The following is a 24263-nucleotide window of genomic DNA, read 5'->3' on the forward strand; positions in this document are numbered from 1 at the left end:
CGTACTCTTTCCCCTCCGATCCCCAATTATTCCCGACATCGGCCGTAAGACCTTTTTTGGGTTTCGAGGAATTAGAAATGGCTGTGCTCTGGTTGATCAAGTTGATGTGCATGAAGCATCGAACCTTTCCTACTTCTTCTTTTATCTTCCTGCATATAGTGGAGTATCTAATACGGTATAGAATACTAATAAGTATATAATATAATAGTATCACCTTGAGATTAAAAAAAAAGAAACATCGAACCATATCGAACCATCTTCCCCAGTGGAGACCCTCGGGATTTCACTGATTGATAAAATTGAAAAAAAAACACCCGAACCAGGGAAAATACGAAAACTTGGCAAAAAGCTCAAGCGAGGGCTTCAGAGACCTTCAGGAAAGGATCCACTTGGTCAAGTTATCTGATCCGCTCTTCTTCGAGACCATATAAAGCCTTTTTTCCTTCCCTGCTTTTCCTTTCTTTCTTGGAAAGGATTTGAAAAACCTTGGAAGCTCCCCCTTGAAGCTCTTGGATTTCCCTTTTCGGTTGTATATAGATACAATTTTTTGACCTTTTTCTTTTTTCGGCCTTTTACCTCTCTACCTTAAAAAACTCTTGAATCATGGAGCCTGTTACCCGCAAGTCAGAGCTCTCCTTCCTCAACGATATGGTACCACGCGCCCAACCGCAGTCAGCTCGGTCGCTGTTGCGACCCACTGGCGCGGATGAGATGCACGATCTACTCTGTGTTGGATTCGGCCCAGCTTCACTCGCTATTGCCATTGCCCTGAACGATGCTATGGACCCCACCCTCGGTGCCTCGAAGGACCCCAACTTCAAGCCCAAGGTTTGCTTCCTGGAGAAGCAGAACCAATTCGCCTGGCACTCCGGTATGCTGGTCCCGGGCTCGCGCATGCAGATCTCTTTCATGAAGGATCTCGCTACTATGCGCGATCCCCGCAGCAGCTTCACTTTCCTCAACTACCTGCACCACAAAAAGCGTCTCATCCACTTCACCAACTTGGGCACTTTCCTGCCTGCCCGTGTGGAATTCGAGGATTACATGCGCTGGTGTGCCCTGCGCTTTGACAACGTCGTCAACTACGGCGAGGAGGTTGTTGAGGTTGTCCCCGGCCCCACCAATTCCCGTGGTATCGTTGACTTCTTTACCGTCGTCTCGCGCAATACCGGCACTGGCGAGATCTCCTCCCGCAACTCTCGCAAGGTCGTCATTGCCCTTGGTGGCAAGGCTAAGATGCCTCCTGGTTTCCCCCAGGATCCCCGCATCATGCACTCCTCCAAGTACTGCACTCACCTCCCTCAGATGCTGAACGACGATATGGCCCCTTATAATATTGCCGTCGTCGGCAGTGGCCAAAGTGCCGCTGAGATCTACCATGATTTGCACCGCCGTTACCCCAACTCGCGCACCACCCTGATCCTCCGTGATACCGCTCTACGTCCCAGTGATGACTCTCCCTTGTATGTTCCCTCAAAATACCCAACTCCGAAAGAACTCCAACCCAGCTAACCTTTTGCTTTTTCTTTCCTAGTGTGAACGAAATCTTCAACCCCGAGCGCGTAGACAAGTTCTACGAGATGAGCGCCGAAGAACGCAATAAGCGTATTGCTATCGAAAAAGCCACCAACTACAGCGTAGTTCGCCTAGAACTGATCGAGTCCATTTACAACGACATGTACTTGCAGCGAGTGGAGAACCCAGACGAGACACAATGGCAGCAACGCATCCTCGCCGAGACCAAGGTCGCCCGGATCGAACACCACAACGCATCGAACCGCATGCGCATCCATGTGAAGTCAGTTAAGAACGAGAGCGAAGGCAAGGAAGTGTTGGATGTCGATGCGCTGATGGTTGCGACGGGCTACCTCCGCGACGCGCATGAGGGACTCCTCGAGAACGTGCGGAGCTTGCGACCCGCCGGCGCATCGGCCTGGAACCCCGGCCGGGATTACCGTGTTTCGCTCGACGGTGCCAAGGTCAGTGCCCAGGCTGGTATCTGGCTGCAGGGTTGTAATGAGAAGACCCACGGTCTGAGTGATTCTTTGCTGTCAGTGCTGGCTGTGCGGGGTGGCGAGATTGTTAGCTCCGTCTTTGCGGATCAGTTGGCCAGCGCTTCCTCGGTGCAGGACACCCGGGTGCGCGCTATGCTGTGAGAAAAGGCGTGAAAAAGAAAAACAAAAAAAAAAAACAAAATGTGACATGATCGTCGTTTCGTGTCTCGGGTTTGCTTTTGGGAAGTGGGCCGAGAATTATAAAATTATGTCCGGCGAGACAGCTCTCGATGATTCCCCCCTCCCTCTGCTATTCTGGGTTCCCTTTGCTGTTTTGGGTGAAACATTTAGACATCCTGTGTATTTAGATTCTTCTCTTTTTTTTCGCGTTAATGATGAGCTTTTCTTTTTTTTATCCACAAAACAGACCGATCGGGTCTACCCGATCTTCAGGCACTTAGGTCGTCGTAAAATCCTAGGCAGGTAACAAGTACCGAAGTGTGTGGAGTAGAATCGGCGTACACCGTTCCGATCGGAAGTTGTGCGGTAAAGACAGCTTTCAATCAAATAAAAAAAGATTTTCTTGACAATTGCGGGACAAGCTGAAATCCATAAAATCGCGCGAAACTCGTCAAGCTGGCGCTGATCGGTGCCGATCCCAATCCGGGATGCTATGTCTACTGCTAATAATATGTTGGATTGTTATAGATTGGTCTTTGCCTCTCTGACATTTTATTTATTTATTTATCTCTTTCTTTCAACCCGAAAAGAAATCACCACGAATCCCAAGTCCAAAAGGTGAATAATCACATCAAATCAGATAAATGCAAGTGGGTCCTGCATGGATCAGATAACTTGGAAATTTTATCTGATCGAAAATTTGGCTGGGCAGTTCTTTTTTTTTTTTTTTTTTTTTTCCTTGGTCTCTCTATATTACTAGATGTTTTTTTCTTTTAAAAAATTCTTTGGATTGGGCTTGACCGTAACTTCTCTTCTCTTCATACAATATGAAACCTGGGAACATACAATGTACAATTCATGAGTGTCCCCAATTCCGCACTAAGTTAAAGTGGCTTCCTAAAGCTCCATCACCTGCCTAGTCGAGTCTTTACCGAGATGGAGCCTGCATACGCACTGTTATGATTTGGTAATTGTAAATTTATCCCATTATTTTTAATCGGAAACCGCGCTTCCATAAACACCGTACGACAATATAAAATACATAAAATATAATTATTGCACACCTAACTAGTTAGTTAACAAGTTAATTTGTTCTGATTTACATAATAGATGCTGTATTCTACTCAAAAGACCCCATAACATTCATGCACCATGCACATGCCTCGTGTTTGTCTCCATAGCATGGACTAGGCCGGTACCCGAGAGATTAGATCTTCCCCAATTTCCCACTAGGTTTCGGCTCTCTCATCGGCGATATCGGATGTCTCCCCCTCCGTTCTGTCGTTCGTCTCCATGCCGAGGTAGGTTTCAGATTGGGCTTATGTGATTCGGACTTGTTTCGGGCTCTATTATTGAAAGCCGTTGAATGGACCCTATACCGTATAATAACATGGTATCGATTGCCTATTCTGTGTATATCTAGGCAAGTTTAGGGAGGTGACTGCCCTAGCATAGTACAAAGTACACAGTACCTAGTGTAACCAGCCAAGAAACCAACATATTGTACGCAGTACATATGTAGAACATAGTTACTCGTTGACCGCTACATTAACAGAAAATTTAGGACCATCAAAACACATCACGCCACACTGGACCCTCGGCCGTCAAGCATTCCTCGTCCGTGAAAGGCTGCAACCCTGCAGCCAAGGTTGCACATCCGGAGTCACTGCTGCTGCTATCCCCGGTGCCAGGGGTGCCAGGATCGTAAGCTACAGAAGTACCTTGCCACCTAATGTGCGCTGGCATATGCACCTCCAGAGCTCCTATGCAGGTACATTTCACACCGTACTGCGTAATGTAAAGTGTAAACCTGTCAATACATATCATATGTACCTGGACCTAGACCCAGTTGGACGCACCAATCGGCCCGTTCGGACGGGATAGCACCGCCCTTCCCAGGTAGGTATCTTTCCAGAAACCCCGAGAGAAGATCCAGAACTCGGCCTTTATGCAATGCGTTTGGTGCTTAGCTGCAGGGTCACTGCAGGGCCAAGAGACGATTTATCTTATCTGATGGGAATGGGAATTTGCCCCCGGGGGGGTTCAAGGTTGAGGACCTTGGACACTATAAGCGGGTTGTCATGTATACCGGATAGTCTCTTCATGTTGCTTAAAAGCCAAATCATCTCCCATAATAGTATATAGTAAAAGAAATCATTAATGTCTGACGTCAACTGTACAGGATCCGTTCTAAATGCAAAATGCAAAACATTTGCTCGTGCCAAGTGCCCCAATAATGCAATACCGCGCTGACTTGCATAATAAAACACAGAGTACAAGGATATCAATGCGGAATCTGGAATCAAAAACAAATGCAAACGCGCTCGGATTTCAGATCAGCTTACACCATGCGTTCGGGATCCTCGCCGGCAAGGCTGCGGTAGCCAGGTCCCTCGTTGGACCGGTTGCCGGTGTGCATGCGCATTGGGGTTTCGTACATATCATGATAGTTGATCACCTCGCCGCCGAGCATCGCCGCCCCAGTCTGGCGCTTACCAAAGAGTGGAGCTGGGTCACACCAAAAGTCACGACAGTTGGTGACAACACCGCGGGAAAAGGGGTTGCGGGGACGAGCTGCGTGGGGTCCGTCGCGGAGACCGTCCTTGGCAGTGGTCCAAAAAGCGTCGATTCCGAGGAGAGATGACCATTGTTGGATGCAGCCGTTTTTCCGTCGGTGTTGGGGAGGGCCGCCGAGGGCCGGGTTGGGTCCTTGTCCAGAAGCCGAAAGACCAGCAGCTTCCATTGAAGTGGTTCCGGCGGTCATGGCCGATGCAAAGGCTTGGGAGCTTGGATACGACCGGTCGATGTGGTGGCCTCGCATGTTCTCGTAGGTTGTCTGGTTGCGAGAGATCTGGACGAGCTGGACGGCGCACAGCATCGTGACCCAGACCAGCTGGAGGGTGATCCACACATTAAGAATCAGCGTGAAGGGGTCGCGAGAGGCGTAGTCACACAATGTGTCGTTGATAACATTGCAGGTAGCATTGGTAGGAGTGGGGAGGGAATTGATATCTGTATCGTGTTAATTGACCGATTCTACGTAATATTTCCCCTCACCACGAAGTACTCACAGGCAATAGTCAGCTGCACAAACAGGATGATGCCAACTTCGAGGGAGACTATGTAAAGAACAAAATGGCGGAGATTGTTCGCTCCAACACAGTTATCAATCCACGGGCAATGGCTAGTCAAGAATTAGTGGTCGGACCAATAGAAATTTATCAAGACACACATACTGATCATGTTTTGCAACGCAGCGCCCACAACGTCGACAATGCCTGCTCCGGAGTGGCTTTCGGGTCATACAGGGGATGCAAAAGTTCTCTTCATCAAACTTCCACTGCTCGAATAGTTTCTTCACAATCTCTCTCTGTTGATTTCTGCTGCTCACTTTCGGCACATAGCCTGGGTCCTGGACCATGGAGAAAATATAGAAATAAGCAGTCAAGCAGAAGAAGACCGCAAACAAGATGTTTAGGATCGGCGACGATGAGTAGGTTGCCGGTAGCACCTTGAAAGCATAGCGGAAGCCAACCCAGAACAACGTGCCTGCAAAGACACCAGCTAGATACGGGGTTTTCTGCAGAACGCGATATTCCATAGGCCCCTTGTTCGCAAATTGCTGTGCAACATACTGCATCCCGAAGAGCGTCACCAACACGAGGGGCACAGCAACGAAAATCGTCAGGTTACTGAGCATCCAGATGGTAACCAGGATCATCAAGAAAGGCCAGAGAAAGAAGAACTTGGCCATGATGCTCTTGTTGCGTACGAAGCTTGAGAGGCCCAGAGGCACCACTTTCTGAGTGCCATCAGGTTCAAAGCCACGCTCGTTGAGCGAGCGGTACCAAACCCGCAGGGTGTTCATCTCCTGCGCCACAGTTGCAGGTGATTTTCCGTCGCGGGTCTTTGCGAAACGGTCGGCGCCGTATTCAAGCAACTTCAGGACACAGGGCATCGAACCCTTGACCAGCGCCCAGTGAAGCGGTGTCAAGCCACCTTCGTCCACGGCATTTGCATTGGCACCCCATCGCAGGAACAAATCCACACATGCAGGATACCCCTTGTATGCAGCCCACATCAGTCCAGTGTGCCCTTGTTGGTCCACAACGTCCACAGGGATCTCCTGGTGTAGAAGCAGCACGACTAGGAAAGCGTTGCCATCGATGGTCGCGAGGTGTAGGATGTTGTATCCCTGGACATCCGTCAAGAGAGGATCCCCTCCATTCTGGAGCAGGAGGTTCACAATATAATAATGACACCGTTGGGCAGCCCACATGGCTGGTGTTGCCACCGATTCTCCGCCTTTGGCATTGACGTCGGCCCCGGAGTCGATCAGGAATCTACACATCGCATATTGATTGTTGATTGCCGCCCACTAGAAAGAGACAATGCGGTCAGTGAACAGATCCCGGTTGTAGGTTGCGCTGGGTTGTAACGAACATGCAGCGGTGTAATTCCCTCCTCGTCGCGGTAGTTCGCGGTGAACTTTTTAGCCGTGAACAGTTTCTGCATAGTGCCAATCTCCCCCATTCGAGCTAACTGCATAATATCCTCCCCCAGAGGGATTGAGCCTTTGGGGGGATCAGAGCGCAAGCTCGTCATCTCCACATCGTTTGGAGGAGTGGGTGTCTCGTTGCCATTCGAGGCGGAGGTGGAACTGGAGGTCTGACCCGGGCTGGGGCCCCAGGATTCTGGAGAGGTTTTGGTAGACATTTTGGATTGTCTACTGTTGAATATGTATCGAATGCCACTCGGGGGCTGGAAAGGAGGCTCGATTCGAGGACTGAATTGTTTTGGTACGGTAGTCTAAAGGAACATTGCGGTTCCGTCGCCGGCGCATCCACTGAGTTTGAATTGGCGGGGTTAGGAAGCGCAGCTCAGAAGGTGTAAAAGATAGTCAGAGGTAAATGGTAAATATGGGTAAACAGAGTCCAGAGTGTTGAAAGGTTGAAAAGGCGGACTCGGATTTGCGGAGACGCTAATCGACACGCGTCGGCAGGTACACTTATTCTGTGCGTTGTATTTTTTATTTTGCACTCTGTATTCTGTAGTCAAGTTGAAACGGTTTAATCTATTCTAGTGAATTCTCTAATTCTAATTCTAACAACCATGGATGCTTCGCTGCTCCTTTTTTTTGGATTACTCAGCTACAGGCAGCCGCATTCTCTCGGCCTCTTTTTCTCGGTTGATCTGCCGATCTTTATATACCCTCTTATATATAAAGAAGTTAGACCCCAATATTAAGGATTACCGGCATGTGCACCCAGGCACTCGGACATGCAATTGGGACCAGGCTTCGGGAAGCGATTCATACGAGTCCAAAAGCCAAAAAGAAGTGCAGTTCTACCATCATCTGGTCCCTGGAACCCAATCTGCCACCTACGATCTTCATCCTTGGCCTTGCGATCAAAGCTCCGCGCATACTCATCCTCTTCACGATGGCCGTCAAGAGTGAGACGTCCGATCTGTATAGATAGCATATCGAAGATCTTCAAAACTGTGAGAGGGAGTTCCCCGTCCTTGATAGTGACCAGCTCAGCGACTTCTACGATAATATCTGAGAGGTTGCAGCACCGGTCCGAAAAACAGCTGCAAGTCAGCTCGTTGGGATAATCTGAATGCTCCGTCCATCCAGAGAGCGTGTTGGCTATACGACAAAGCTCGGTTTGGATTGTAGCGACGTCCTGACCTGAAATACCCCCGGCACACAGTTCCTGGATACATAACACGAAATCATTTCGCGAGTCGTCGAAAAATTCTCGTGAGGCCTGCATAGTTGTTGCGTCCATGGCTATGGTTAGTGTAGGAGTCCGAGTAGAAAATTTGGTTAGATGGGTCGAATCGATGGCGATGTACTATTCTTATACTCGAGCATTCAATCCTTGTCGGCTTCTAAATGAAATGCTCTTTGTCCATGGACAAACAAGGACTGAAGGGCATATATATATATATATATATTAGTCCCAAAGGAACAATCAGAGATTCTTTCGAGTCTATGTAACTCAGTTTATCTCTTTAATGGACTTGTATAAAGAACTTGACTAAAGAATCACGGGTGTTGATGTACCTGTATAATACATATTTCTATAGCTATAGCTTCTCCTGAAAGTTGTTCATAATATAGACAAATTATGTATCTATATAGATATAAAAATAGATATTACAATAATGTTTCTGTAATTAGAAACTAGGAATGTACTCTGTACCCAAGAGAGCGATCGACAAAGGACTCTGAGAGAAAGTCAGAGCTCCACTCTCGGAGCTCGTTGTTTATCAGGTCTCCGCATCACAACCCCCTCAAAAGACAACAATGGAAGACATTGCGGCCGACAAGCTCATATCAATTCTCAAGGTTCGAGACATCCCTGTCAAGCGGGAGGTGATTGAGTCGGCATTCGAGGATGACAGAAATGCACAATGGGCGTCTAAGCATCTCCGCCCTGACACCCTACTATCAAAAGATGAACTCGCGTTGTACGTTTCTTTGCACCCCCAATTACAAGACATCACTAATCGGAGACAGATACCTCAAGCTTGAAAACTCCGACGCTCTTCAACCTATTCTCAGCAACCCAGACCTCGGCGCAACACGGCCTATCCTCGAAGACGAACTCCGCCACGCGATCGAGTCCCTTGAAGCCTCAACGGCAACAATTCAGAAACAGACCGAGACCTTGGAGGTCCAATGTGCAAGCCTCAATAAGCAATTGGGTCGGGCAAACAATGTGGAGCAGCAGCGGAACCAAGATATCGCTCGGCTGCAAAAGAAACATGAAGCGGGGAGGCAACATACTACAATGGCGGTAGGGGCATGTCCGTTACAACACACCGTCGCGTGTTGCTGATCCTAATTCGATATAGGCAATTGAGCTTGCCGATGAGTTGGAGGCCGAATTTAAAACCGCGACGGACAAGTCGAGCGCGGAAAGCAAGAGAATACTCTCCTCTCTGTCTACCAGGTTAAAGCAGGACGACAAGGCCCTCGCAAGTCTGGAAACGCTTATATCCAGCATCAAGTATCGTGGGAATGATTTATCTACGGTCGAGCGCACGAACCGTCTTACTGCGATGCTGTCAGACTACGTGGCGGAGGAAATACACTATCGTCTCGATCGACTATATCTGGAAACAATTCACGCAGGCGACTCAATTTCCCATGCCATAGATGGGGTAACGAGCTCCGCCCTCGAGGAAGAATTGGAATCTCTGTATCCGGAGATCGAAATCTTGGCAGAAATGTCGACCAGGCAGCAATTCCACGAGCCTATCCTCCGTGAACTCCAGAACGAGCACGACCAGCTGCGAGTGGCGTCGCAAGAGAAACTAGAACAGGTATGAGGCTCTACCTCGGCACTGACATCGATCAGCAATGAACTAATTCATACTTCCAGGCACTCGACATGTTGATCGAAATGACTTTGTCAAAGCAAGATCTCACAAATCAACTTGGGGTTCGGGAGTCGTCCTCGGAACTGTTAGAACAGCTAGCTGCGTTATATCAATCCGAAGCAGGCAACGAACTCGTTACACAGCCATCATCCCGACGAGAGTCTCTGCGACGCCGATCGTTACAGCCAGGCCTCCTTCTCGCCACCCGTACGCCCACTGCGCCCACTGCGCCCGTAGCTGCCCAGCCATCACTCGAAAGACTTTTGAGGGGTGTTGGTGTACCACCAGAATCAATCCTCCACCCACGCGAGATTGGAGGGGTTAGTGACCTCCATGAGAAGCGACATCACATTTCTGAAACACTTCACGGTCTCAGTACAGCTATAGATGCTCCTCTGGTGACTTCTTCAGCACCGTTGGATAATGCATCCCAGCTTCTTTGTTGCTCATTGCACGCCAACTCTCACTATGAAACATCGCTGCGCGATCCTTCGGAGGAATCAGCGCTCTTGGGCCTCGAGAAGGAACTCACTAGTCTTCAAAACGGGGTCCACAAGCTCAATTTGGATGTTCTCCACCAGCGTGATGGTAATCAAGATAGATTAATTGAGAGGTGGAGTTAGAAATCGTGGCGAAGCTTTGCTGCCCAAGCCCCCTTTTCTTTTCTTTTTCTTCACTGTTCTATTGTTTCTATGGATCTGCGCATTCATGCATGAGATTCCGTTTGATCTCATAGTCGAAGATGTTAATGGTTGGTTTTTAATCGCCGTTGGTTGTTATAGCGCCAAAGTGGCTTGACCTCTGATTTGACGCTTGGCGGTGGCTGAAGGATTCCTTTACCACCTGGGCTGTGTTTGGATGACTTACTCCTGAATAATGTTGCGCAGTGAATATTTTAGGCAGTGATTCCAGTCATTGTATAGAACATGGGACACTATTCTCCAAAAAAAAAGTTGGTGTTGGTTGTGCTATGGACAATAACAGGTCGCGTTGTATCTTGACGCTCCACGTGCCTCTTCAAGGTTGCGCCTCACTTGGGAGCACCCTGCTAATCACACTATATCAAGAAGTGATATAATCCCTTTTCGTAGGTGAAACTCCAACCTCGCATTCCTAGTGTGATGAAAGAAGTTGAAAATAGGACTTTGTCACCAGGCAACTAGTCGTCAAACCCGCTGACTCGTTGAACTGCGCCCGGGTGACCTGAGGTTTGTATCATTCTTTTTTTGGAGAGAGAGAGATAATATCAAATATCGACATTTCATAACTTCATTATAGATGTCCTCTCTGCAAGGAGAGGGTGTTTTGAAATCCATGTTCATTGTCGAATGGTCGAATATAAAATTAAGTCGATATCTCACCAAGCTCTTTGTTTTCAATCTATATCCGACCTCGCTTTGTCAAATCTTCTTTTGTTTTGAGTCAAATATACCAATACTCTTCTCTGTCTTTACTCTTTGAAAGAAATCACCTGCTTTGTCATTGTCCACATGTCTTACACATACTGTGCCTGGCAATTCGTCCGTGCCGTAATGAACGAGGTTCGTCGAGTCCCATTTATTTATTTCTCTATTTTCCCTCCAACAACTCCCTTGCTTCAAGAGTATCTTTGTTTCCAGATGCATTGTTCAAGGACCATTTATTATCACCCCGTTGCCCTCGAGTTATCCTCGGGTTTCATCGAGTATCGAGAAGAAATTAATAGAAGACAGAGAACACGGCAGCGCACATACCTACACTCGACAGATATGAGGTACCAACCTTCTTATTCAGTTTACAGGTCAGAACCTGTACGCGCCTTCAGTTCCCGGTATGCACCGCCACATAAACCGCCTTCTAAGCTCTTCGTGGTTGATCCCCCGGAGTATGAAATAGCCTCTAATTTTGCTAGAAGGAGATATGATTCGAATGTGCGATTGTCAGTCAAATTAGAGACACGACAGCCTCGGTACAACAGGACACACAAAAAAGTTCGGTTCGATGACTCCCGTTACGAGTGTGAAATTAGATACCCGGCACAGAGCCTCTCACGAGGATACGAACCTGAATTCAGATATTCGCAGTATGCCTCGCGAGGTCCCCGGTTCCAGAATACCTGGGACTCAAACCCTGCTGATATTCGGTACGAAACAAGAGAACCGAAGGTTATTCACCATGGATTGCATGAAATGTCGGGCTCGGGTCGGCGTCTCCTTAGACAACGCAGACAACGCGGACGAGGACCATCCTTGTGGTTCTAGAATCGAGAATTTTGGCTGCTCCAGCCGCATTAGGTCACTCGCGTCTATAGCTTCGCCGGTGACCTAGTATGTCGAGGCATTCGCGGATATTGGATAAAACCGTACCCCTGGTTGTTGAGGGAGTCCTCCCACATTTCAGCAGACTACGGGTTTGAACCGGACTCCCTTTTAATCCCAGCGTAAGACTCGAGAGCCATACTACCAATCCTGGCAGGCTCTCGACGATGACACGGATAATGGAGCTGTCGCGTCCCTAATCTGACCGATAATCGCGCATACGACTCGTATCCTCGGCGAGATCTGCTAGGATTGGTATGTGAGTCTTGTGCCGGGATCGGGAGTTTTTTTTTTTTTTTTTTTTTGTGTAGAGTTGGGTTAAATACATAGGAGTTTGGGGTTGTTTCTGTTTCTGTTTTTTGATTTGAGGGAAATGGTTATTATTTTGATTCAATCGAGTACTCTGTACTTTGTATCGTTAGATTCCTCAAAGTTCAAGGTCAAGGTCACATGTGGCGATTTGCTTATCTCCCCTTTTTGCCTGGTCGCTACTCTCCTTATTTCTTGACTTGATTTGTTGATTTGTTGATTTATTGATTTGTTGATTTGTTCTGAATCGACTCAATTCAATATTCTTTTCGAGTTTATATTCGCAGATACCTTAGATTTCAAGGTGAGTTTGATTTTTGAGTTGGAAATTTAATTAATGATCAGGCTCTCATTCCATATAGAACTCCCCAAAACATCCTATCATTCTCACCCCACTATACGACTCTACAAAGAGCAAACCCCGGTCATATCTCGCCTAAATTCCTCCGTCTTCCCCCGTTAATCAAACTCAAGACCCGCGCCACAAGGAAAGCCTAAGTCCCCGACAGAGGCCAGAAACCACTCGTTGGAAAATGAGATACCCAGCCGGGGAGCCACCATCTACCCCAAGGTCCAGGTGCGCTCTACTCGCAACCTACCAAGCCCGCACCTGCGCGTGGCAGTGAAATCAATCCACACGCGCACACCATGGCCACCGCCGTAACACAAACCACAACCATGTCCGTGTCCCAAGACACAGATTCCAACCAAATCGCGAACCCCGCGCCAACCATGCTGAAACTCGGCTCATCGCTGGATAATATTGACCGTCATCAGCCCGGCGATCCTAATTCGTCGCAGACCGCCGCCGCCGTGTTTGATATTTCGCCCGAGGCTGCATTGCACTTGCTTTGTTTAAATATTGAGCGGCTAGGCGCTTACTTTGCCCAGAAACCTGTCGACCCCGATGAGCTGCATGCGCATGGCTCCGCGCCTCTGGGTTATAATACCCCTGCCGAGGACGAGCTCGGGGTGAATACTGTCGGCTTACATGTTAAGGACTCGGATGATCTTGTTGACCCTGTAAGGGTGACAGAAGAGGCTATTCAAATGGCCATCTTGGCGAAGAAATTTTTGTCGAAGAAGGTGCCGCCGATTCCGTTGAACGAGTATCTGCTTCGTCTGCATAGGTATTGTCCCATGTCTACGGCAGTCTATCTCGCAGCTAGCGTGTACATATCTAAGATGACCCTGGTCGAGAATGTGTTAAGGGTTTTGCCCAAGAATATGCACAGGCTTGTGCTTGCTGGTGTTTGGGTTGCTTCAAAGGCTCTAGAGGACTTGAGCTATCCGCATAGCCGGGTTGCGAAGGTCGGTGGAGTCAGTGAGCAGGAATTGTCAAAACTCGAGATCAGCTTTTGTTTCCTGGCCGACTTTGAGCTGCGTGTTGATGCGCATATGTTGATGAACGAAGCCATGCGTCCTCAGACTACTCTGGAATAACACCCGGCCAGCTCATATACTGTGTTTTGTCTCATATGGGGTCATTACATTATGTGGCCTTATCTGACTAGCTAGGTGCTGCCTGATGTTCAGACAGTTATTTACTCTGACCATCTATGGAGCTTTAGTCCAAACCCCCATCAAACTCCTTAAAACACCAACCATGAGTGATATACAGTATGCAATATATTCGCGAATCGAACTCGCTTAACCCCCCCCCCCCCCCCCCCCCCCCCCAAACGTTCAAGCTTGGTTTGTCGAGGCCATGTGTACTGGGGGATAGTACCAAGTGCAAACAGCGATGATGAAGTAAACCAGCACACAAAGAGCACCTTCAAGGTAATTGGACTTGCCATCACGCAAGAAATTCCCAACGACCAGAATCGAAAGCACAAGGAGGACAACCATGAAGATCTCGAAATTCAAGCTCATATTCTTGTCCATACCCCAACCAACAATGACGGTGAGCGGTGCGTTCAGCAGTGCTGTCTGGATGGAAGGAGCTAGGCAGTGAAAGAGTGCAAAGTTGATCTGGTTGTCCCAGGCTTCATCAATGGCCGTGAGGTGCTCGGCGGCCTTTTCCACCAGAGGGACTAGAATCAGACCGAGGAAATTGTCCGAGACGCCGCGCTCCACGATATACTCGATTTCTTGCACTAGGAAGACTGCGGACATGCAGACGCAGGCCAGGGAAATGGCGATGACAATGAAGCATTCTGTCATGGTGAGCTTTGCCCTCGCAGCTTCTTCGTGTCGGTCTTCATCGTGGTGTTCGTCTTTCTCTAGTATCTCATCGAAAATGGAGTTGTGGCTGTGCAGGTTGAAGAAAAGATATCTATCGCAGAGATGTCAGTGGTTTAAAACTGTAAGCAAAAGCCTGGGCCACTCACGTCAAAAATGCTACGAGAAGGATCACCGAAGTGGCACGGCTAATCGTTAAGGCATATTCGTTCAGTTGCGCCAGAGTGAAATGTTCGTTGACGCTTCCACGCAGCGCGGAGTAGAACGCACTTGGAATCAACAGACCGAAACCCGCGACAAGGAGCAACCCAGTACCAACTTCACTAATGGCTTCGTGGAAGGTTTGCTCATGGCGCTTGATACCGCCGACAAAGAAACACATTCCCAGGCAAAGCAGGAGATTTGCCATGATGGAACCGAGAATAGCGGCCTGGATGACAGGAATCAGATCCGAGTGTTCGGTCCGGCCATGGTTATACAACAACACCATAAACAGCACGAGTTCCACCACCGCGCCCAAAGTTGTTTCCACGACGATGCCTAGCATCTTTGGCAACTTTTTGGCTAGCTCTCCGCCGGCAAAGCCGAGCACGTTTGCCGAGGGCACCATGGCGATGTAATTGAGGCTGAAGATCCAGACGTGAAGATCGGGTCGCGCAAAATAAATGGCGATTGCGGCGGGAACAAATGGCCAGAGGATATTCACCACCATCGAAAGCGTGCAGACACTCTTGAAGCATACCTTGAGGAGATGCCATGGGTGAATTCCACTTCGACCGCTTTCTCCAGCTGTGTCCACGCGAAATAAGGCCCATGCTCGTTTAGAAGTGGTGGAGTTGGTGGGTAATATCGAGTTCTGTGAGTGCTTCTCTTGGACCGTCTTCGACTGGTCAATCCCACGGAGACGGAGGTCAGCGTTCTGTGAATGGGTTGACCTGATTGAGCCCATTTTTCTTTAACCGATAACTACTCCGTATAGATCGGGGGGGGGGGGGTTGGAAAAGGTACACGCAAGGTACCAGACTGTGAGACCAACAATCAAATTAAAAGTGGAATCTCGATAAATGCTAGAAGAAAAGACGCAATAGACAAGAAAGAAAAAAGCAAAAAAGCAAAAAAGCAAAACAAAAAAAAAGAGCTGGGGGACTGCAAAGACTATACGACGTCTAGACCGCAATACACAATATAAAGGAGGTCAAATGAAAACAGTGGGCTGCGCTGGCACTTAACAGAGCCAATCAGCCCTCGAATGTTTCGATCTGGACAGCCAGGAGTTCTTGGCGGTGTTCCATGCTTTTCCCGTGATCGTCGTATCCCGTGATCGTATCCCGTGTCAGGTTGGGCTCGAAAAGAAGAAAAAATAGGAAAAGGAAATAGATGTATATAACTATATATATATATATATATATATATGTTGGTGATACTGCCATGCTCGGCTTCTAGAATGGGCCTCGCTCCAAAATATCTGTTATATTCGTCTTCTCTCAGGGGATGAAATCCCAATCAAGAGCTGTGGGGAACCATTTCCTGCACAGCCACGGCCTTGGCTTTGTAGACCTTTAAAAGGTCACTCTGTACGGAGTATGCAGGATAGCTTGAGCTTGGCCTTGGTCAAATATGATCGACCCTAGGTGGATATCGCCCTAGTTCTTAAGGTTAGCTTTAATGTTAGGAGTTAGCCAGGAATTAGTAGAATTAGTAGGATTAGCAGTAGTTAGCAGCGTTTAGCAAGTATAGTATATTCCGTACAATAGTTCAGAACCCAACTGTACTCTAATGCACACTTTTTTAATGTAGAATAAGTTCTGATCTGTATAACTACTAGGGTTGTATACTATTAACGTTATATATACCAGGTAGATTTATCCCTATCCAAACACTTATATACATTATACTATCATACTATCATACCATCATACCATCATAATATATAAAATATAAAATATAAACTTGCAACACATAACACATAACATCTTACAAAAATGATAAACAGAGAGTCCATGGGCCCACCTGATCACGGTTACCATCGGGCGGGGCACAAAAGTCGATGGCGAAATCTTCGACTTCCAATTGTCAACTTCTCTTCTTTACACTCCCTCACACATCATGGCTTCTACCACTACCCCCGGCATCCCGCCGGTCACTTTGGACACTATCACCCAGCAGATCGGCAACACACCCCTTGTTCGATTGAACCATCTGCCCCGCACTCTAGGAATCGATGCTACCGTCTACGCCAAGTTGGAGTACTTCAATGCCGGTGGCAGTGTTAAGGATCGCATTGCCCTGCGCATGATTGAAGAGGCTGAGCGATCTGGTCGCATCAAGCCTGGTGATACTCTTATTGAGCCCACCAGTGGTAACACGTAGGTTCTTTTCTGCTGCTCTTTCGACTGCGGTCATGGGCGCGGGCGCTAATTGAGTTTCAGTGGTATTGGTCTGGCACTGGTTGGTGCTGTCAAGGGTACGTTTTTATCGTCTAAGCTCTGCTTGTCTGATCCGCCCTAATTCGGTCCATTCTTCTCTACTCAGGCTACAAGACCATCATCACTCTTCCGGAGAAGATGTCCGCCGAGAAAGTCGCTGTTCTGCGTGCCTTGAATGCAACTATCATCCGAACCCCCAACGAAGCCGCCTTTGACTCGCCCGAATCGCATATTGGCGTGGCCAGACGTCTTGAGAAGGAATTACCCAACGCCCACATTTTGGATCAGTATGAGAACCCAAATAACCCCTTGGCACACGAGCTTGGTACTGCCGAGGAGATCTGGACCCAGACCAATGGTAAGATCAGTGCTATTGTCGCCGGTGCTGGAACCGGTGGTACGATCACCGGTCTTGCCCGTGGTTTGCGGAAGCACAACCCCGATATCAACGTGATCGCCGCCGATCCCTTTGGTTCTATTCTCGCTCTGCCTCCTTCCTTAAATGAAGCCCGTGCCAATGAGCCTTACAAAGTCGAGGGTATTGGATATGATTTCATCCCCGAGGTTTTGGACCAAGATGCCGTGACCCAATGGATCAAGACTGAAGATAAGGAGTCTTTCAAGTACTCCCGGCGTCTGATCGCCGAGGAGGGTTTGCTGGTCGGCGGTAGCAGTGGCAGTGCCATTGCGGCTCTAGTCAAGGCTAACGAGGCCAAAAAGTTCTCCAAGGACGACGTCGTCGTTGTGATTCTTCCTGACAGCATCAGAAGTTACCTTTCCAAGGTAGGATCAAATCTTTTCCCCCGATCCATTTTTGCTACCAAGCTAACCGATTCAAGTTCGCCGATGACGACTGGCTCGCAGCTAACGATCTGCTCCCATCGCTTCCTGCCGTTGCATCGACAACTCAAACTCAGGAAACCGAGTCTAACGCTCTGGCCAATGCCAAGGTTAGCGCCTTGCGCTTGAAGCCCATCACTACCGTGACAGCCAACTCCCCTTGCGAGACTGCCATTGAGGTCATGCGTGACCGAGGCTTTGACCAGCTTCCTGTCCTTGCCCCCTCTGGGCGCAGGCTTGTTGGTCTCGTTACTCTGGGTAACGTTCTCAGCCGATTGACGCACGGCCGGGCCTCGGGCCAGAGCCCCGTCTCCGAGGTCATGTTTGACTTCTCAAAGATCTCCGAGGTGGTCACCGACCCCCGTGATCTGTCCAAGGGTATAGACTCCCTCAAGCCCCGGACCCGGAGTCGCGGCTTTATCGAAATTACCATGGATACCCCTCTCAGTGTCCTGAACCGCTTCTTCGAGTGGAACAGCGCTGCGGTTGTGACCGAGAAGGATGCAAGTGGTGCGATGAAGCCATTGGCCATCGTTACCAAGGTCGACCTGCTCACTTGGATGCTGCAACAGTCCAAGACGAAGGCCTAGAAAAATTGGGTTTCTTTGTTTCCTGAAACGTATTCGCATGAGACATGGCTTGTTGGGTAGGGGTTCAACATTCCTGGACCTTTGATATTTTGGGATAGGCGTTTCTCTTGCGTTGGCATGAAGGCTCCCCCATGGGATTCAACACATGGGATTGAAGTACCTACATCGTGCAGCGCAAAGGCGTTGAATGTGATAAATACTTAATACACACCATAGAGAGTATATATATACATTTTTCTTTTTCTTTTCAATGTTCGGCTTAGGTGGCGATGACGTCGATTGAAGTCAGATATATGTGCAACTTCAGTCCTCTCGACCTCGGAACTTTGCCCACTCCAACCCACAATCCAAGATGACAGGAATCTTTACATATCGGCACTTCTCCCTGGGAAATATACCGACGTTAAATGGACGGGTAGCTGTAGTGACAGTGAGTTCTCTCTCTTTATATCTCAGCCTAATAATTAATTCCCTGTAGGGTGGCCAAGCAGGCATCGGCAAAGGCAAGCACAGCCCCTGATCCCAAGCTAATCAAATGCTTCTTGCAGAGTATAATAATGAAATACAGAGATCACCACCCAGCTTCTCTTACATGACATAGAGAAAGTAATAATCATTGCTAGAAGTGAAGGTAAATACATCACTGCTTGCGAGGAATGGAGACACCGCAAGGACATCTCACTGGAGAATGCCACTCGAGCTGAGTTTGTCAAATGTGATCTGGGGGATATCCAGGATGTCAAGGCTGCAGTTCAGAAGATAAAACAAATAACAGACCGGATTCATATACTGGTTTGCAATGCAGGTGAGCTCCCTTTCTCTCCATACTAACTGATCACGACCACCCCATATTGACCTACCTCCCTAAAATGAAGCCATCAGTGTTCAAAATGAATACGAGCGTTCACCTCAGAATATCGAGCGTGTATTCGCAACAAACTGCGTCGGACACCAAGTCCTAACTACATCACTCCTACCTCTGTTGAAGAACGGCGTCACACCTAGCAACGACGCACGAATTGTTGTGACCAGCTCATCATTCCATTTTTGGTGCCAACAGCTCGATCTGGATCTTCTGTTCTCATCGTCACCCGTCAAGTGGCCGGCCTTGTACGATGGAATATGGCGGTATGGCCGGTCAAAGTTGGGGAATATCCTCTTTGCCAAAGAACTCAGTCGGCGGCTTCTGGATGATGAAGATCCAGCGAGCAAGCAGATCCATGTCAATTCGTTCTTCCCGGGCAACATCGTTACTGGTCAATGGCTCGGGTGGAATTCTTATTTTGGGAGATTCCTAGGTTGGCTTATTAGAGCGACAGGATCGTGGTTGGGTCAGAGTCTGGAGGACGGTGCTGCTACGGCTTTATATCTTGCTACTAGTCAAGAGGTGCGAGAGCAGAACCATCGTGCTCAGTATTTTATACCTATCGCTACGCTGTGTGAGCCCAGCGCGATAGCTAGAGATATGAAGCTTGCTCGAGAGCTGTGGGTGAGCACTATTTCTTTCCTTTCCTTTTCTTTTCTCTTTCTTTCTACCATTGCTGACCATACAGGATTGGATTGATGCCCAAGCTACAGAGACACTGGGATTAGACTGGCAATATCAATAGAAAACCACGTTTCTCAAGGACCAGTGGACCTTGTCGGAGCGACTTTTCTTTTTTTCAGACAGAACATATACAAGCAAACCATGATAGGACCACCTATTTACTTTTTCGGACCATCAAGATAAAAGAGCAAAAATTTGTACCGCTCACAAGCACATACCAACCCACTCCTCCCAGCGGCGCACTCCAGATCCGAACTCTTCCTGCAAGTCACCCTTGACAGCACCACCAACCACATCAACCTTGACACCAACCTCGTGCTCCAAGAGCTTGAAGCTGAAAGCCTCTTGTTCATCATTACCCAAGATTTCCTCTTCGTCTTCCAACTCCGTATCTGCGCTTGCATCCAGAAGACCCTTGGTCTTCGACTTGCGGATGCGATCAATCTCCGCTTCTAGCTTCTCTCTTACCGCGCCCGGTGGTAGCGCAGTAAATAGATCCTGCTTATTTGCGGCGACTAGGACAGGGATATCAGTGGTCCGCTTGCTCGATGACCCGTTCCTTGCACGCTTCTGGAGAAAGAGAAGGACGTCATGCAGATAGGTTGCGGCGTCACGGAGCGTCGCTTCGTCAACTAGAGCAGCGGTATCGACCATAAACACCACGCCACGTAGCCTTGTCTTGATGTCCTTTGACTGGGACATGGCCTGGAGCTCGGCGATCCCTTGCGAGGCGCGGAGCTTGCCATGGCCAGGGGTATCCTTTACGCGGTACTTGATTGGATTCCGGGTGGCTTCCTTCAAGGAGGGATCGTTAACCGATCGGTAGCGATTAGATCCGGTTGGAACAGTCGGTGGTAAGGTCACGGTTACTAGGGTAGATTGTTGGGAGGTGTGAGTGCTGTGGGACTTATTCGAAGCGAGTGAGGACTTGGCCTCGAGCTATAGATTAGTTAGCAAGGAATCTAACACTCTGGCTCGGGCCATGAAACCTACCAAGGTCGTAAAAGCAGTTTTGCCAGCTCCACTGGGGCCCAGGAGTAGGAAATTACTTGATGGCGGAGACGCTACAGCCTGGAAGAAGAATATGTGCAGTGCGATCGGGACACCAAAGGTAAAGAGGACGGCGATAGCAATAGCGACAAGGTTGCCATCGAACAGTAATGTGGCAATGCCAGTCACCGAGTTCCAATTTGCTTGAGACGACATGGCTGTAAGTTCCAAAGTCCAAAGTTGTGGGCTGACACTTGGACAGGAGACGCCGCCTTGATAGCACGGACCATGTTCCCTTATCTTAGTGCACATCACCGCTTTTATACAAAACCCTAAAGGGCTCAAGGGCTTCCCCAAGGGCTTAGGAATGATGCACATACCAACGCACCCTATGAAAGGGATGATTTTCCTCTCTCTTGACTGGGGGGATTCACTCTCTGTTCGTTCCCAAAGTCCGTGTTTCTCAATCATATCAACATGAGAGTCCAATTGCTTCAGGTCGCCCTGTTATTTACGGCCGCCTATGGCCAAATCAGTTCTCAGATCACAACATATGGTCTGAGTTTCGATGGTGCAGCTCCCGTGAGTCTGCTTTGGGGCTTAGATAGAGAGTCGACTTCGACTTATAATTTTTATCTCTGTGCCGGTGACGAGACGACAGATTCATATGTATGTTTCTGTCTTGACTGAAATGGAGAAACATGGGAGCTTACCACATATTCAGGATACTCTATCGCAAGTCATCAGCAATGGTGCCTATTCTCCTGGTGACATGGTGTCATTTCAAGTCGACCAAAGTGTCGGTGGAAATGAACCCAATGCATAGTAAGATCATCCCCCACCAGAATCAGCGGCTTCATCAATTCCTTTTGTGACTGACCAATGTTGCCTCGTTTGAATTAGCTTCCTCAAGATAGTTCTATCAGACCCTCATAGTTACTGGTCTGGGTTCACTACCCATTTCACTTTGACCAACATGAAAGGTAGCTTCTCGACCAAAGTAACAGATGCGATCAAGACAATGCAGCCGATTCCCGCCATTACTATTCCCTGGCCTACGGTCGAAGACGATGATCATCTCATCGAAGCCTCAGAAATCACTTCAACTTTTAATGTATCAGGTCTCACGGAAAGCTCTTCAATCGAAGTGGCCTTGCAGTTCCCGACCCCAACCGTCAAAGGCGAAGCCAAGCACAATGAGCTGCGCAAACGACAGGTGGCCGCTGCTGCTGCTGCTGCTGGCGTTGGCGTTGGCGTTGGTGTCGCTGCCACAGTTGACCAACATACTGTCCCGTATGGTGAGCAAACTGGCTCGATCAAATATGCCCCAATGCCTAAGAGCGCTGGGACTACTGTCGCAACCAGATCAGCCACTCCTCAATATCCGCCTTTCCCCTTCTCCATTGCGACTACCTACCTAGGTGCACCAACCGTACAGTACACGGATACGGCTTTTGCGACATGGACAGCGAACACCATCGAGAACACGGTGAGTTTGATTCTTAAATGCTTGATGTCGGTTGGTTTTGAAAACTAATCCCTTTTTGTTTCTCTGTTCAGGCTGCACCCGCTCCTGCGCCCACATTAGACAAGAGAATGCAGAACTGGTTGGACCGTTGGAATGATTGATAGGCTTTCGAGCATGTTAATTTTATTTTCTCGGATATGGAACTTGGGTTGGTGTGGAAACATCCAATTTCTAGGGGGTTTCATTCACGCCTTGGGAGCTCATGTTTTTGGGAGTTTTCTGATCTACCCAGACTTAGATGTCTTCCTTTTTCTTCTATTTTGATTGTTGGCCTATATATCCCGAGCACCTTTTATATTAAAATGATCAAGGTTTGACTGGGAATATCGACCATTCTATGCAGTTGAATGCAAGGAAATTTTCGCTTTTTGTTCATAATATGTGTATACTGGAGATCCAACATTATACCTCAAGGGGACTTCCATTCCTCCAAGGCCGGTGTTAATGACCGTGTCACCGTATGACTGTGGTCATCAGGGTGGAACGAGATGTTCTCTCGCATTGCCACATAGTCGCTATCAGCATAGCCAAGTAGCGTCTCAATCTGTGTGCTGCGGTGGCCCTTGATGTGTGTGATTTCAATGCTTCCGTAGTTCACCAGAGCACGACCAACTTCCTTGGGTTCTTCTCTGTGGTGGATAAAATCGCCATTCAAGGCATCTGGAGATGGGCGATCAACCACTACGAGCCGCACGGATTCCTGCTGTCCAAAATGGCCTTCAACTCCGACTACTCCAGCTGGGAGAAGATTGGCATTGTTCAAAAGTGCGTGGTAAGCTCCATGGTCGATGTATAATGTACCATGTGGGTACAGTCCATGGAGTAGCCAGAATGTCCGTGATTGAATTGGGGTATCTGAACGAATGAATCGGGTATGAAGAGGGGCAACGGGTGCCTCATTTTGGTTGCTAGCTGCTACGCCATTGGACTGAGCCTCGAGGTATTGTAGGTATTTCACAATGTCGTGGACGTTGCCTGGTTTTGAGCTCTTGGTGATAACCGTAGTGACACCAGCACTGGTTCCAAGCTTTGCGGCCACAATCTTCGTGCTCATACCTCCAGTGCCAAGAGAGGAGCCCGCCGATGAGACGTCAGCCTCAAGAGAGGAGATATCGGTCACTACCTCAATGGGTTTTGCGTCTGGGTTGGTTCGAGGGTTTGCTGAATAAAGACAGTCGACATCGGTCATCAAAAACAAATAGTCGGCCTTGATCATTGCCGCGGTAATTGCAGAAAGGGTGTCGTTGTCACCAAATTTAATTTCCTAGAACTCATTAGGTCAGATAAGCAATCGTGGCTGGACGGGAAATTTCCTTACAGAAACAGCCAGGGTATCATTTTCGTTGACAATAGGAATTACTCCCATATCAAACAACTGTCCAAATGTATTTTGCGCATTGACGTATTGGGTTCTCTGTATTGAGTGTCAGTGGAGGAACAGGCGTGGGCAGATATAAGAGTACATACATCAGCAATATCATTTCGCGTCAAAAGAATTTGGGCCACAGGGACACGAAGATGTGAGAATAGATTATCCCAAAGACTCATCAGTCGACATTGACCAACTGCAGCGAGAGCCTATAGATTTGATTAGCATTTCCATTGGACATATTATATGGGGTTCTATTTCCGTAGAACGGCAGATATACTTGTATGCGCGGCAGATATGTTGGTCTTTCGTCCACATTCATCCTTCGCAGACCAACGCCTACAGCACCAGATGATACAAGGACGACCCGGTGGCCATCTCTATGTAGCTTGGTGACCGTTTCCACAATCAATGTCAAGATCGAAAGAATGGGCTCGTGGGTTTTCTCGTCAACAATCGAACTCGTTCCTGTTACATCTAGTGGTCAGTACTCGAGTCATCGGACAACAGATATAGATCCCCGCACCTAATTTGATCACAATTGTGAGACCCGATGAGGCTGCCATGGCGCAAATTCTGGTTTAAATAAATCTCCCAGAAACAAACAAATAGATA

At 48.3% G+C, this 24263-nt stretch overlaps 10 protein-coding genes across 10 annotated transcripts; 5 read left to right on the forward strand and 5 right to left on the reverse strand.

Annotated features, from left to right (window-relative positions):
- Positions 1–603: 603 nt before the first annotated feature.
- On the forward strand, positions 604–2156 carry N7537_002578 (uncharacterized protein; the record flags this gene model as incomplete). The annotated part of the gene is made up of 2 exons (XM_056893636.1): positions 604–1463; positions 1535–2156. 2 exons carry the CDS (start codon positions 604–606, stop codon positions 2154–2156), a joined length of 1482 nt encoding a protein of 493 aa, XP_056758631.1.
- A 2359-nt stretch (positions 2157–4515) lies between these two features.
- N7537_002579 (uncharacterized protein) lies at positions 4516–6890 on the reverse strand (the record flags this gene model as incomplete). The annotated part of the gene is made up of 4 exons (XM_056893637.1): positions 4516–5186; positions 5246–5358; positions 5411–6552; positions 6618–6890. 4 exons carry the CDS (start codon positions 6888–6890, stop codon positions 4516–4518), a joined length of 2199 nt encoding a protein of 732 aa, XP_056758632.1.
- A 527-nt stretch (positions 6891–7417) lies between these two features.
- Positions 7418–7966, reverse strand: N7537_002580 (uncharacterized protein; the record flags this gene model as incomplete). The annotated part of the gene is made up of 1 exon (XM_056893638.1): positions 7418–7966. The coding sequence occupies one exon, from the start codon at positions 7964–7966 to the stop codon at positions 7418–7420; it is 549 nt and encodes a 182-aa protein (XP_056758633.1).
- A 521-nt stretch (positions 7967–8487) lies between these two features.
- On the forward strand, positions 8488–10189 carry N7537_002581 (uncharacterized protein; the record flags this gene model as incomplete). The annotated part of the gene is made up of 4 exons (XM_056893639.1): positions 8488–8651; positions 8701–8980; positions 9039–9509; positions 9569–10189. 4 exons carry the CDS (start codon positions 8488–8490, stop codon positions 10187–10189), a joined length of 1536 nt encoding a protein of 511 aa, XP_056758634.1.
- Positions 10190–12820: 2631 nt separating this feature from the next.
- N7537_002582 (putative cyclin-dependent protein kinase complex component) lies at positions 12821–13615 on the forward strand (the record flags this gene model as incomplete). Its single annotated transcript, XM_056893640.1, has 1 exon — positions 12821–13615. The coding sequence occupies one exon, from the start codon at positions 12821–12823 to the stop codon at positions 13613–13615; it is 795 nt and encodes a 264-aa protein (XP_056758635.1).
- A 243-nt stretch (positions 13616–13858) lies between these two features.
- Positions 13859–15305, reverse strand: N7537_002583 (hydrogen/calcium exchanger domain-containing protein; the record flags this gene model as incomplete). Its single annotated transcript, XM_056893641.1, has 2 exons — positions 13859–14450; positions 14506–15305. The coding sequence occupies 2 exons, from the start codon at positions 15303–15305 to the stop codon at positions 13859–13861; spliced, it is 1392 nt and encodes a 463-aa protein (XP_056758636.1).
- Positions 15306–16446: 1141 nt separating this feature from the next.
- On the forward strand, positions 16447–18236 carry N7537_002584 (cystathionine beta-synthase CYS4). Its single transcript, XM_056893642.1, has 4 exons — positions 16447–16722; positions 16786–16820; positions 16889–17565; positions 17622–18236. Exons 1-4 carry the CDS (start codon positions 16463–16465, stop codon positions 18210–18212), a joined length of 1563 nt encoding a protein of 520 aa, XP_056758637.1. The 5' UTR covers positions 16447–16462; the 3' UTR covers positions 18213–18236.
- Positions 18237–19965: 1729 nt separating this feature from the next.
- Positions 19966–20967, reverse strand: N7537_002585 (signal recognition particle receptor subunit beta; the record flags this gene model as incomplete). Its single annotated transcript, XM_056893643.1, has 2 exons — positions 19966–20700; positions 20755–20967. The coding sequence occupies 2 exons, from the start codon at positions 20965–20967 to the stop codon at positions 19966–19968; spliced, it is 948 nt and encodes a 315-aa protein (XP_056758638.1).
- A 261-nt stretch (positions 20968–21228) lies between these two features.
- On the forward strand, positions 21229–22380 carry N7537_002586 (putative beta-1,6-glucan biosynthesis protein (Knh1); the record flags this gene model as incomplete). Its single annotated transcript, XM_056893644.1, has 4 exons — positions 21229–21420; positions 21476–21576; positions 21655–22240; positions 22312–22380. The coding sequence occupies 4 exons, from the start codon at positions 21229–21231 to the stop codon at positions 22378–22380; spliced, it is 948 nt and encodes a 315-aa protein (XP_056758639.1).
- Positions 22381–22688: 308 nt separating this feature from the next.
- N7537_002587 (glutamate 5-kinase) lies at positions 22689–24235 on the reverse strand (the record flags this gene model as incomplete). The annotated part of the gene is made up of 5 exons (XM_056893645.1): positions 24175–24235; positions 23929–24116; positions 23747–23857; positions 23598–23693; positions 22689–23543 (listed from the first exon to the last, which is right to left on the reverse strand). Exons 1-5 carry the CDS (start codon positions 24212–24214, stop codon positions 22689–22691), a joined length of 1290 nt encoding a protein of 429 aa, XP_056758640.1. The 5' UTR covers positions 24215–24235.
- Between the last annotated feature and the right edge of the window lie 28 nt (positions 24236–24263).

The sequence above is a fragment of the Penicillium hordei genome (genome assembly GCF_028827395.1).
Source record: "Penicillium hordei strain IBT 12815 chromosome Unknown utg000001l_segment0_segment0, whole genome shotgun sequence".
NCBI lineage: Eukaryota > Fungi > Ascomycota > Eurotiomycetes > Eurotiales > Aspergillaceae > Penicillium > Penicillium hordei.